Genomic DNA, 13907 nt, shown 5'->3' with positions numbered 1-13907 from the left:
AAGTTAAATGACAGTACAGTTATGTATATGCCTCTGCAATTTATATCTATGAAACCTAGTCAGTATCAAAACTGTTCATCCACAGGATATCTGAAATATTCTCACCACAAAGTGCTCTGGGAAAAAAAATAACTAAATCCTAACATACCTTAAGGCAAATAATATATATAAAACGAAAAGAATATGAAGAAGCTGAACTTAAATGATAATATCTGTTAGTAAGCAAATACAATGAAAGCAATGCATAGATTTACCCGAAGCGATGCCTAAATTATTCATTGTAACAATCAAAACTTACCACATACAATTCAATGCATTTCAAGCACAAGCCAAGCAACTATATCTTCAAATTTGGACCACAGAAACCAAGGCAACAGATGGGATATTAGCAAATTGGATACTACACCTGGAACGTTTTAAAGATAGCATTCACTCTACTTCTGAGGAGAACAAAAATAGGTTGAGATAAAATAGGGTTAGTCAGGGTTACACACGCACACACGAACACTGAATACTCAAAAGATCTAAGTGTCCTTCAGTACGTGACAGTTATATTGGGCAAAGGATTCAAAAGTTATCAGAGGCATGCATCAATGTTCTTTTATCTAATGTAAAATAGGTTAGGTGGTACTTGTGTACAATTCTCTGTAAAATAATAAACATTAAGAAACGATAATTCTAAAATAAAACAAGTAGAATGCTACTGTTTTTCTTTACGTTGAATGCTTGCTGTACAGTTCATGAGGTGTTTTATGAATGACCACATTTTATTTGTATTCTATGAGGCAGAGTTTATCTGAAATTATAAACCATCATTATTCGTAGAGCGTACAAACTGTCTAATTCTTTTGGCAGCTAACTACTTCTGTGAGCAGTGTACCCAGTGTGAAACTGTTGATAAACACATATTAGAGAGAAAGATTTAGAAAAAGATTATTACTTGGGATCAAAGTACTGTATAAAATTTTCCTTAACTGAAATGTCCAAATACTGTAGTGGGGAAAAAGCATAACTGCCACGCATTATAAAAAGGGATAAGGACACCGTACATAATACAGTACTGGATCACTGGATATTTAATACAGGCAAAAGGTCAATGATTATCATTATGGTGGAAATATAAGCAAAGAAGGGGTTGCCAGCCTGCTATCAATGGCAGTGGGGATTTGAGTAGGATCACGTACATCTGCAAACCGGTGGTCCGAACATCAGGGCCTGAGGCCAACAGCAAAGAAGGGGCCATAAGGCGGGCCATCATGGAGTTGGGCCTGACGTCAAGGAGTCAGTGGAGAGTTATGGCCCAAGTCGGTGGGGGCAGGGCAAGCACACAGCAAGAATTCAGCCGAGTTAGTTGGTGAAAGAAAAGAAAAAAAAGAGAACATTGAAACAACCATTAGTAGGTGGAGGAGAGAGAGAGAGAGCAGAGTGCACTCCAGTCACACCTGGAGAGAGGGATCTTTAAATGAAGCACTAAAGCAGCATCACTCAAATAACAAACATGGAACATAACAAGAAAGAAAAAGAAATGGCTACAAGAATGGTGAACTATTTCAAAAAATGGAGCTACCAGGTATTAAATGATTCAAAAAAATTGAGTCGATCTCTGAGCATGATGGGAAACTACCAGTAAAAATAACTTACACCTTTCACAATCAAATGGTGAGTGGGCTTCATACAGTGCCTGTAAAGAACACTAGCAAAAATGTCAACATTCAGATCACCACAATAAATCTCAGGTACCAATACAAAGCTGATTTTCGCATAACCTAGGAGAGCTTCAATGAGAATTACTCTAACTAAGAATAAAGACAAAGCAACAGAGTGTGAGCGAATTCAAAAGAATTATGAGTGACAACTGATACAAAGCACAGAAATCAGCAAATTATGTAACCGAAAGAAGAAAGAAAATGAACAGAAAATATCTGACACAGAAAAACACAGAAAACACCCTCACAGACTCTCTCACACAAACACACACACACGTAGGCATGAGCCTGCCCACTTACCTCTTCCTTTGGAGTGGTTGAACTGCATTGGCAGCAAGGGTCTTGTACTGCTCTGACCGTAGGAACCGAGGGTAGCAATCCTTCTTGAGTAACAAAATGTAAACATGTTCTGCTGCCAGGTCGTATGTATACCGATTTGGGTTCTTCAGCTGATTCTGTGTCTGCTCCATTGTCTTCCCATCTATGTTAATCTCGCAAGGGGCACCAGGCTTGAGGAATTCCCTGTCAAGAATTGAAAAACTTCAATCTTCCGGTAATCACGATTAATTTCAGGCCCTATTAAATTTCACATTCTAAATCATGGTAATCTACGCAAAGAGTTCCTGCCAAACATCTTCAAGGAAAACGTATTATTTCAGAACAGGTTTTCAGATACTGAAAGCCAGTGGAGAATCACGCTGTTGCACATCTTGACCCAAAACAATATTTTCCATGATCTGCAAAGCATTCTCAGCTCTTGGTTACTTAAGATCAAGGATATGAGCCAACAGCATAGTATAATATTTCACAGACTACGTCAGAGATTATCAACATGTATGCATGAGCACTTTTTCTCATAGGGACTCATTCCGACATATTACAGTAATCCCCAATTACATTATCTACCTGTGGCCTCTTATTCAACATTTATTTAGCAGCACCCAGCTTTCAATTATTACATAAATAAAATCTTTGTAGTAATTTAGCATGGGGCCTGAATTCAGTTGTATTTTATTAGTAATTATAAAGAGTAATTTCTATAAACGACGAAAGATGAAAGACGTAGAATTTATGAGTTTTGTTGAAAATTAATTCACTTACCTTTGTAAATGAGTCTCACTTACAATTAGCTTGCAATGTTTAGGATTTTTTTTGTTTAATTGCATAAAATACATATTTTAAAAATTCTTTTGACAGTATCTACTTGAAAAAAGAAGATAAACTTTGGTTTTAGAAAATGTTGACTGATTCAGCATCTCAATTAGATGATCATCCAAACTCGATGTTACGTAGTAAACCTATTTGAATTTTTAAAAGAACATGGATGTGCAGGAACTACAGACAAAAATCTTACTCATAAATGCTTTGAACTTTTTCAAGGACGCAGGAAGATGGACCCCACCGTAGATCATTGACTGCTTGCCAGAAACGGATGTTCTCGTGACAATACTCCTTTTTCAGGTAGGCGGTGAATTCAGTTTTACCTGTGGTGAAGACGAAGGCAAATTCCTATTACTGTAGTACACATATTAATTATAACAAAAATATCATAAAATATATTTAATAAGTTGTAAAGAACTTTAAGGAATCTTCTTGTTTCCCGATTGGTCAAAAACAAAATACAAATAAAATCTAGATATAACGAGTTAGCAAACTATGTACATCATGACTTGATAAACTTTCAGAAACTTATTTTTCATGAACATTTGATGTTTTTATCAGGTTCTTTTATGTATTTATCATGTTCTATTTCAAGCATCAACCATCTTCCCGGCAGCGACTTTATCAGCCATTTAATAATGTGATACAGTTCTTTAAACCAATAAAAAATATCTCATCTCTACAGAATAAAGAACCTAATGGCAAAATGATCCAACAATAGACTCTTGTTTCATCTCAATGAACCAAATATCCTGTTTAGTTTATGTAACGCTTTCAATTCTAATATTCTGTCATGGACAAAAATAAGCCAAAATAGTTAAAGCATTACAAGCACACAAACTAATATGTATTTCGCTTCATCAATACTTAGGTTATGTTACCCAGTTCCTCCTGAAAACCTCTTTTGGATATGGTTCCATTATTATGATTAGATGCTCAAATAAACTATTCTCTCCTACTTCTTTCCTTTGATTCCATCTCCATTTGCATTAGTAGTACAGTATCAGTTTATCATATTTTTGGGGGGATTGTTTGCAAGTCAGAGGTGAATATATTACAATCTACATCAAGCACAATCAAAAGTTAATTATGAATTCAAAACATCATTCATTACCTCATATCAAAATCGGGAAGGAAGTTACTCTTAACAAAATGAAAACTCATCTATGGTGCTTCATCCAAAATCCCATCACAAAACACATACAATGATATACATAAGCATATATATATATATATATATATATATATATATATATATATATATATATATATATATATATGTATGTATATATATATATACACTAGTGTACATAAGCCATAAAAATGACATAAAAAAATTCAGATAGGTATACAAACATGAGCACACGCAGATTCAACCCTTCATTTACCTAAACACAACCCACTGGTAAGGCAATTTGTGGGAGACTGTGGTTCCGAGTTTATCTCTCGGGGTACCCCTCTCACCAGGGTATGACTATTAACTCTCTCCCTTGAGTGTGGCAGTAAAGAAATATATATATATATATATATATATATATATATATATATATATATATATATATATATATATATATATATATATATATATGGAGGTGATTAAATGGTTCAGGTCAGGTTTCTCCCCTTTTCTAAACGTTCAGATGGTTACCTAAAATTTCTTTATATCAATACGAGTTTACCTCAAATATCTTTTTTCATATCCATATATATCCAGACACTTCAGGGATGGAAAGACTCTTACCTAAAGCATCATTAATTAGTTCTTCCATTGATATCGCCCATCGTCTCACACGCTTTTCAGTTGGAATATCAACTCTGAAAGTAAAGTAAAGCGTACAAAATGATATTTTCATTATAAAATAAATTTTTGAATATACTTACCCGGTGAATATATAAATAGCTGACGTCTCCGACGGCCCGACAGATTTCAAAAAAACTCGCGAGCGATCGCCATGAAGGTTGCGGGTGTGCCCACCAGCGCCGACTATCGGCCAGATACCGCATATACTTCTCAACCACTCCAGTTCTTCTCAGTCCGCTGGGTCTCTATCGGGGAGGAAGGGAGGGCCTTTAATATTATATATTCACCGGGTAAGTATATTCAAAAATTTATTTTATAATGAAAATATCATTTTTAAATATTAAACTTAGCCGGTGAATATATAAATAGCTGATTCACACCCATGGTGGTGGGTAGAGACCAGTATTAATACAATAAAGGCGTATATGCTCAAGAGTTTTTGACAAATATTTCATAAAAAACAAACTTAAGTATAGGTACCTGGTAAGGAAGCTGACTCTGATGATTACTCTGCCTCATTAGTCCGCTTTCCTCACGAAGCCCAGCCATCCTCTCAGGATGCTGAAAGACTCCCAGGAGCTGTTATATCCAGGGCGAACACCCCTATAACAGGACCTCATCAAAACCCTTAATCTGGGCGCTCTCAAGAAACAACATTTGACCACCCGCCAAACCAAAAAGATTGCGAAAGACTTCCTAGTCTTCCGTACAACCCAAGACAAGATTAAAAACATTTCAAGAGAAAATTAAAAGGATATTGGGATTAAGGGAATGTAGTGGTAGAACCCTCACCCACTACTGCACTCGCTGCAACGAATGGACCCAGTGTGTAGCAGTCCTCATAAAGAGTCTGGACGTCTTTTAAGTAAAATGAAGCGAACACTGACTTGCTCCTCCAAAAGGTCGCGTCCATAATACTTCGAAGGGATCTATTTTGCTTAAATGCCACCGAAGTCGCTATTGCTCTCACTTCGTGAGTCTTGACCTTAAGCAAACTACGATCCTTCTCACTTAAATGAGAATGTGCCTCCCGGATTAAAAGTCTAACGAAGTAGGATAACGCATTCTTAGACATGGGCAATGAGGGCTTCTTAACGGAGCACCATAAAGCCTCAGAACAACCTCGTCGCTGTTTAGTTCTAGACAAGTAAAACTTAAGAGCTCTAACGGGGCAAAGCACTCTTTCAACTTCATTACCTACGATCTCTGAAAGACTAGGTATTTCAAAAGATTTAGGCCAAGGACGAGACAGAAGTTCGTTCTTGGCCAAAAAACCAAGTTAAAGAGAACATATAGCTTTATTCGACGAGAAGCCGATGTTCTTACTAAAAGCATGGATCTCACTGACCCTTTTAGCCGAAGCCAAGCTCACCAAAAAAAAGTGTCTTGAGGGTAAGATCCTTCAGGGAGGCTGAATTTAAAGGCTCAAACCTTTCTGACATTAGGAACTATAGGACCACGTCTAAGTTCCAGGCAGGAGTTGAAATACGACGCTCCTTAGAGGTCTCGAAAGACTTAAGGAGGTCTTGGAGATCTTTGTTATTTGAAAGATCCAAGCCTCTATGCCTGAAAACAGAAGCCAACATGCTTCTGTAGCCCTTAATAGTGGAAGCAGAGAGGGAGCGACCGTTTCTCAGATACAGGAGAAAATCCGCAATCTGTGCTACAGAAGTACTGGAGGAGGAAATAGAGGAGGACTTGCACCAATCTCTAAATACCTCCCACTTTGACTGGTAGATCTTGATTGTAGAGGATCTCCTAGCCCTCGCGATCGCTCTGGCTGCCTCCTTCGAAAATCCTCGAGCTCTTGAGAGTCTTTCGATAGTCTGAAGGCAGTCAGACGAAGCGCGGGGAGGCTTTGATGAAGTCTCTTTACGTGAGGCTGCCGTAAGAGATCCATCCGTAAAGGCAGACTCCTTGGAACGTCTACCAGCCATAGAAGTACCTCTGTGAACCACTCTCTCGCGGGCCAGAGGGGAGCAACCAACGTCAACCTTGTCCCTTCGTGAGAGGCGAACTTCTGCAACACCTTGTTGAGGATCTTGAACGGTGGAAATGCGTAAGCGTCCAGGTGAGACCAGTCCAACAGAAAGGCATCTATGTGGGCCGCCTCTGGATCTGGGACTGGAGAGCAATAAGTCGGGAGCCTTTTGGTCAGCGAGGTCGCAAAGAGATCGATGGTGGGTTGACCCCAAGTCATCCAAAGACTCTTGCACACATCCTTGTGGAGGGTCCACTCTGTAGGGATCACCTGACCTCTCCGACTGTGACAGTCCGCCAAGACGTTCAACTTCCCTTGGACGAACCTCGTCAAAAGTGAGATGTTTCGATCTTTTGACCAGATGAGGAGGTCCCTTGCGATGACGAAAAGAGCATGGGAGTGAGTGCCTCCTTGCTTGGAGATGTAAGCCAAGGCCGTGGTATTGTCCGCATTCACTTCTACCACCTTGTTTCGAAGCAGATTCTCGAAACTTGTCAGTGCTAAATGGACTGCCAACAGCTCCTTGCAGTTGATGTGAAGGCTCCTCTGATCTGCCGTCCAAAGACCCGAGCATTCCAGACTGTCCAGAGTCGCCCCCCAACCCAAATCCGACGCGTCTGAAAATAACACATGGTTTGGGTTCTTGACTGCCAGAGACAGACCTTCTCAAAGTCTTATATTGCTGTCCCACCAGGCCAGGTAAGTCTTGACTGGTTCGGAGATCGGGATCGAGACCGCCTCCAAAGTTTTGTCCTTGTTCCAATGGGAGTCTAAATGGAACTGGAGAGGGCGTAGGTGAAGTCTCCCTAGAGAGATAAACTGTTCCAGGGATGAAAGCGTCCCTAGGAGGCTCATCCAGCTTCTCACAGAGCAATGGTCTTTCTCTAGCATGAGATGGACTTTGAGCAAAGCTTGCTCTATCCTGTTGGCAGACGGAAAAGCCCGAAAAGCTAGACTCTGTATCTCCATCCCCAAATAGAGAATCGTTTGGGAGGGAGTCAGCTGAGACTTCTCTATGTTCACCAATAGGCCCAACTCCTTCGCAAGATCCAACGTCCACTGTAGGTCCTGCAGACAGCGATGACGGGACGACGCTCTGAGTAACCAGTCGTCCAGGTACAGGGAGGCTCTGATCCCCGACAAATGTAGGAATTTTGCTACATTTCTCATGAGCCTCGTAAAAACAAGAGGAGCAGGGCTGAGGCCGAAGCACAGAGCTCGGAATTGGTACACCACATTCCTGTATACAAACCTTAGATACGGCTGAGAATCTGGGTGTATAGGAATGTGGAAGTACGCATCCTGCAAGTCGAGAGAGACCATCCAGTCTCCCTCTCTGACTGCTGCTAGAACGGATTTGGTGGTCTCCATCGTAAACTTTGTTTTGACAACAAACACGTTGAGAGCACTGACATCCAGCACTGGCCTCCAACCTCCTGTATGCTTTGGTACTAGGAAGAGACGGTTGTAAAAACCTGGGGATTGAAGGTTCGAGACTTTCACCACCGCCCCCTTCTCTAACAACTGAGACACCTGCAGATGTAATGCCTGTCTCTTCGACTCCTCTCGATACCTGGGAGAGAGGTCTATCGGAGAGTTTACTAGAGGCGGTCTCTGTACAAAAGGGATTTTGTAACCCTCCTTTAGCAACAAAACAGACTCCCAGTCTGCACCCCTCTTCTCCCAGGCCTGCCGGAAGTTGGTCAATCTGGCCCCTACTGCTGTCTGAGGACGTGGGCAGTCAGACTCTGCCACTGGAGGACTTAGATCCTCTCCTCTTACCCCTCTTACTATCGGCACGAGAGCCTCCCTTACTGGGAGCTCTGCCACGAAAGGGCGGGATAAACCTTGTCGCTGGAGTATCAAATTTAGGTCTGTTGACATAAGAGGACGAAGGTACAGCCTTACGCGCAGACGTGGCCATCAAATCATGAGTATCCTTCTGCACAAGAGACGCTGCGATATCCTTAATCAGCTGCTGCGTGAACAGGGCAGAAGACTACGGCGCAAAGAGTAGTTCTCACCTTTGACAAGGAGTGACACCTGCAGACAGGAAAGAACAAAGAGTCTCTCTCTTCTTAAGAACTCCTGCTGTAAAAGTAGCAGCGAGTTCATTAGAGCCATCTCTAATAGCCTTGTCCATGCAGGACATAATTTGCACAGAGACATCACGGTCTGCTGAGGAGATCTTCCTACTCAAGGCTCCCAGCGACCAATCCAAAAAGTTGAAAACTTCAAAGGCCCGATAAACTCCTTTGAGGAGATGATCTAGGTCTGAGGAGGACCACCAAACCTTCGAGCGTCTCATGGCCAGACGACGAGGAGAGTCTACGAGGCTTGATAAGTCTCCCTGGGCAGAGGCAGGTACTCCCAAGCCGAGAACTTCTCCCGTGTCATACCAGACGCTCGCACGAGAAGCCAGTTTGAAAGGGGGAAAAGCAAAAGCTGACTTCCCCAAACTCCTCCTGGTCATTAACCAGTCGCCTAATAAACGCAAAGCTCTCTTAGAAGAGCGAGAGAGCACTAACTTTGTGAACGACGGAGTCGAAGCAGCTAGGCCCAGCGTGAACTCTGATGGGGGCGAACGAGGAGCAGCAGACAAAATGATCAGGAAAAAGTTCCTTAAAAATAAGCATGACCTTCTTAAAATCAAGAGAGGGCTGAGCAACTTTAGGCTCCTCTCCGTCCGAAAAAGTCCCCAAAGGAATATCAGTTGGAAGGGGATCAACGACTTCCTCATCCGACGGAACTTCGTCCGACAACTGCCGAGTCTCGCGATACGGGGAGACATGCCGAGGAGGCAACGCTTGACAGGCTATGTCAACATGCGACGGAGCAGCAGCAACAGCTGAGGTAACGACGTCACGCCGCGGCTGCAAAGACTGAAAGTCTTGTGACTCACAAACAACAACAGCCTGAGTTGATTGCCGTTCGACATCACGTCGAGACTGCATTGACTGCAGGGTCTGAGCAGGAAAAACAACATCTGACTGCGGTGACCGACGTTCAACGTCACGTCGGGGCAACGGAGTCGGTCGACGAACGTCAGTGCGGGGCTGCGGTGACAGCTGCTGAACGTCACCTTGAGACTGCGGCAAAGGGGGTTCCACGTCACGTGACTGACGTGAATGACGAGGAACACAATCAGAATCGCGTTTAAAAGCACTAGCAACGTTAGCGCTAACATCATAAGGACGAGAAAACACTCGTTTAGGCGGCTGAAGGCCAGAGTCACGCTTATCGTACTGGCGAACCGCAAGCAGAGGATCTTTGCCAACCTGTTCATGCTCGTAAACCTCCATTAAAGAGGAAAGTTTAGACTGCATGTCCCGCAGGACAACCCACTTCGGGTCAACGGGAGTCGGAACGGGCCGTGACGTCGGTAACGTCTGTGCATGCAAATCATCGCACCTACCGAGACCCTCGGACTCCGTGTTACGTTTTCGCTTAACAGGCGAACAGCCATCCGATGACTGAAAGTGGTCAGAGCTGCCCCAATGGCTACAGCCAGGACGCTGGACCTGTCCTGAAGGGACTGACTTGCGCTTTAAGGGTCTAGAAACCTTACGCCAAGGTTTCTTATGCGACAAGTCGTCGGAAGACAAGGAGAACTTAGTCTCCCCCGTCTTAAGGTAAGGACGTTCTTGATGAGAAACGTCTGATACCAAAGAGGGAACGTCTGTACGTCGGTTTACACCTCTCGCTCCCTTAAGTCCTACGACATTCCTTCTCCCTGGTGCAGGGGAGCCTGAAAGAGGTCTCGGACTAGGGGAGCGACAAGCACGAACAGACGAACCCTCGGTCGCAACACTAAACACATTTTGCGCACTTTCCACTTTACCACTTTGATTTTCTACTTTACCACTTTGACACTTTAACAACTTAACATCGGACATAAGCTGGTTCCTGTCCGAGGCTAAGGTTTCAACCTTCTCACCTAATGCTTGAATAGCTAAAAACATATCGCGCATTGAAGGTTCATGAGTGCTAATAGGGGGTTCAGAAACTACCACTACAGGGGAAGGATTAGGTTCAGGGGCATGGGAGGAGGAAAATTCTAAAGATCTAGATGAGCTTCTCCTCACCCTATCTCTTTCGAGCTTACGAGTATACTTTTCATACTCTAACCACTCGAATTCCGACAAAACCAAGCACTCCTCACACCGATCTCCTAATAGGCAGGATTTACCCCGGCAATTAGAACAAACAGTATGAGGGTCGATAGAGGCTTTCAGAAGACGTTTGTTACAATCTCTCGCACATTTGCGATATACAGGAGAAGGGTCAGCCATTATGAACAACCAGAGAAAATCCAAAGTAAAGCCAAGTTCATCAACAAAAACAAAAAGCAAAAAAGGTTTCAAGAGTTTTATTGAAGGAACACACCAACACAGCGAAAGCCAATAAAACCCAAAACAAAGTACTTCACCAATTCGGTAGAAAACTCGAGGTCTAGAGCGAGCGGAACCAATGTTGTCAGTGACACCGACAGAGAAGAACTGGAGTGGTTGAGAAGTATATGCGGTATCTGGCCGATAGTCGGCGCTGGTGGGCATACCCGCAACCTTCATGGCGATCGCTCGCGAGTTTTTTGGAATCTGTCGGGCCGTCGGAGACGTCAGCTATTTATATATTCACCGGCTAAGTTTAATATTTAAAATATAGAAACTCGAGTTCTTTATATTCCTAAAGAGTTACAAAAACATGCACAAAAGCAATACAAGAAGAACACGATTAATAACAATGACGGAAAAAAACGAAAGATGTCTAATGAGAAGTAACCTATTTTCTTAAATCAAATTTTTTCCTGGGAATTGTGAAATCAATTAATTTTGAGTTATCAGACCAAGGGTAATAGATATCACATTATGGTTAGAAGATTCACCCTACTTGACCTGAAAACTGAATATTGTGTGGAGTAGGACACCCATGGAGAAATACTTTAAGAATGACAACAAGGGCCAAAGCAAGGCAAAGACGCTCTTTAAGACAGTATTGGCTACCTCTCACAATTACAGAATGGAACTGATGTTTCTTCATAAACATAAACATATAAAATAGTCTAAACTGAACATAAATTATCCTTAAGAAACAAGAATCTTCAAAGGAGTTTATGAAGGGATGAGGTCACTGTATTTGCAGGTAGTGTTCAAGTTAATAAGAATACTGGGAAAGGACCTAATACCAATTGCATGATGTAAGAGCTGAAAGAGTTAGGCAAGAAGTAACTAAAGAGAAATAGAAGGAAGTAATGAAAATACATGATTTGTGGGTAAATGGTTTTCTCGGAAGTATCCACAAGTCAGAGAGCTACAAAACAGATTAGGTTATTCCCAAGACTCTGATCATATTACGAAGACAAAAAGACCACAGCATCATCACAGGTCAACCGTGAGGAACTTTGTGAGGAGCATGCAATGTTTCACCAGGAGGGTAAAGAGGACTTAACATAGAATAATGCTTACCTATGTCCAAAACAATGATTAAAATTAGTTGAAAAGCCATATATAATTCAATGAAAAATCTGCATTAACTTAAAACAGATATAAGGTATATAAGAACATCCAATTAAAAAAGAGAGGGCATGCTGGTAAAGAAACAATTCTGCGATTAATTTGGTAGCATTCACAGAATAAATGAGTTATACTTGACTTCAGACTCGCCTGTTTATTATAAAAAGGAATATGGAACTTCTAATGCTTATGGTATACACATTTCTACTAATCTAAAGCGATGTAGTACAATTCAACGTTACAAAGAAATGAGCCACATAAATGTGCGAGCTTGAAGTTAAGTTGGACTAAGATCGGAAAAATCACCCTGCTTTTCATAATCTGACGTTTGAAAAAAAAAAAAAAAAAAATGTCATTTAAGTCACAACAGAAATTGTAGTATACAAATAACATGCAACATTAAATGAAAGCTAACTGAAAATTAGACTAACAAGTGACTGAACTATGCTGTTTAAAATTCATAAGTCAAATGGTATCAAAATTATTACCAAAAAAAAAAAAAAAAAAAAAAAAAAAAAAAAAAAAAAAAAAAAAAAAAAAAAAAAAAAAAAAAAAAAAAAGCACTAGAAAGGGGTTGATGGTAATTTCCAACGTACAAGGTTTCATTCTGCGCCCAATAAGTATCGACGTCTGTATGCCACGGGTTGGAAGGTTGAGGAGGTGTAAGAACAGGGTCGTATTCGAAATAGGTTTCACAGTGAGTGAGAAGAGCTTCCGACGCCTGCGATATCTTCTGCCTTGTGCGTACTAATGTTGCAGCTAAAAACTCATTCTTGGATTAGGAGCAGAAAAAGAAAGACTGTTAATCCCAGAAGTTAAGACTGAAAACACATGACCCATATGAGTAGAAACAAATTGCAATAAAATCTTTCAAGTCTGCACTTACAGATATAGTTAGCAATGCTAAGATTCAAGGCAATGTAACGAACAGGAACACAGAGTATTCCTCAACCACCAAACTGGTTTGAAGGCAGTAACTTGAACCTACATCTTTCTTTAAATCGTCGGCAGTTTTCTTCCTGACGCGGTTGGCCATGTTTGTCTTGTCAGGTACAGGAGCGGTCTCAAGGCAGTTTGTGAAGCCTGGTGGAGGCCGGTATACTCTCCAGTACGCCCTTTCCTGCGAGTCGGTGACGATCTTGTCCCCTTTCTTGCGGTCTTTTGCCAACTTTACCTACAATCATTGATGAGGGTGATATTGTGTTTTACAATAAAAATCATGTAAATACAGAGATCTGTATATAATTCATGGTTAAATATAGTGCACATATGATTATTAAATATATGTAGGAATGCTAAAGATCACAATTTAGCTTAGTTAAAATGCCAAATAAAAAGTCGTGCAGACCAGTGGAGGAGATACGAGTTTAGAACTTATAGAGGTGAAGTAATGAAAAGTATTCATGATAAGTAGCCTTGAGGATGTGAGATTTATATACTATAAAATGTAAACAATGCAATTACACACACATAGTGAATACTGTATACATATATATATATATATATATATATATATATATATATATATATATATATACACACACACACACACATATATATATATATATATATATATATATATATATATATATATATATACACATATATATATACTGTATATATATATATATATATATATATATATATATATATATATATATATATATATATATATACTGTATATATAGTACACTCCCAGTTTCATGTTTTCCTTGACCAAAATACGCTATCAGAAGTAACAAATT

General features: G+C 40.8%; 1 protein-coding gene across 11 annotated transcripts in view; it reads right to left on the bottom strand.

The window, feature by feature from the left end:
• Window positions 1–13907, bottom strand: part of LOC137627696 (regulator of G-protein signaling 9) — a 415360-nt gene that overhangs the window by 119851 nt on the left and 281602 nt on the right. For 10 of the 11 annotated variants that reach the window (XM_068358916.1, XM_068358923.1, XM_068358915.1 and 7 more), the window contains 6 exons: window positions 13151–13336; window positions 12759–12934; window positions 4609–4682; window positions 3061–3190; window positions 2007–2228; window positions 1185–1268 (listed from right to left, as the gene is read on the bottom strand). In XM_068358916.1, the coding sequence (XP_068215017.1) occupies window positions 1185–1268; window positions 2007–2228; window positions 3061–3190; window positions 4609–4682; window positions 12759–12934; window positions 13151–13336 (872 nt within the window). The remainder of the gene's footprint in view (window positions 1–1184; window positions 1269–2006; window positions 2229–3060; window positions 3191–4608; window positions 4683–12758; window positions 12935–13150; window positions 13337–13907) is intronic. The other variant, XM_068358925.1, reaches the window with a different exon arrangement.

This window comes from Palaemon carinicauda, chromosome 35, assembly GCF_036898095.1.
Source record: "Palaemon carinicauda isolate YSFRI2023 chromosome 35, ASM3689809v2, whole genome shotgun sequence".
In the NCBI taxonomy this organism is placed as follows: Eukaryota; Metazoa; Arthropoda; class Malacostraca; order Decapoda; family Palaemonidae; genus Palaemon; species Palaemon carinicauda.
Note: the sequence above shows the minus strand (reverse complement) of the source record. Positions and strands in the feature narration are given on the sequence as shown.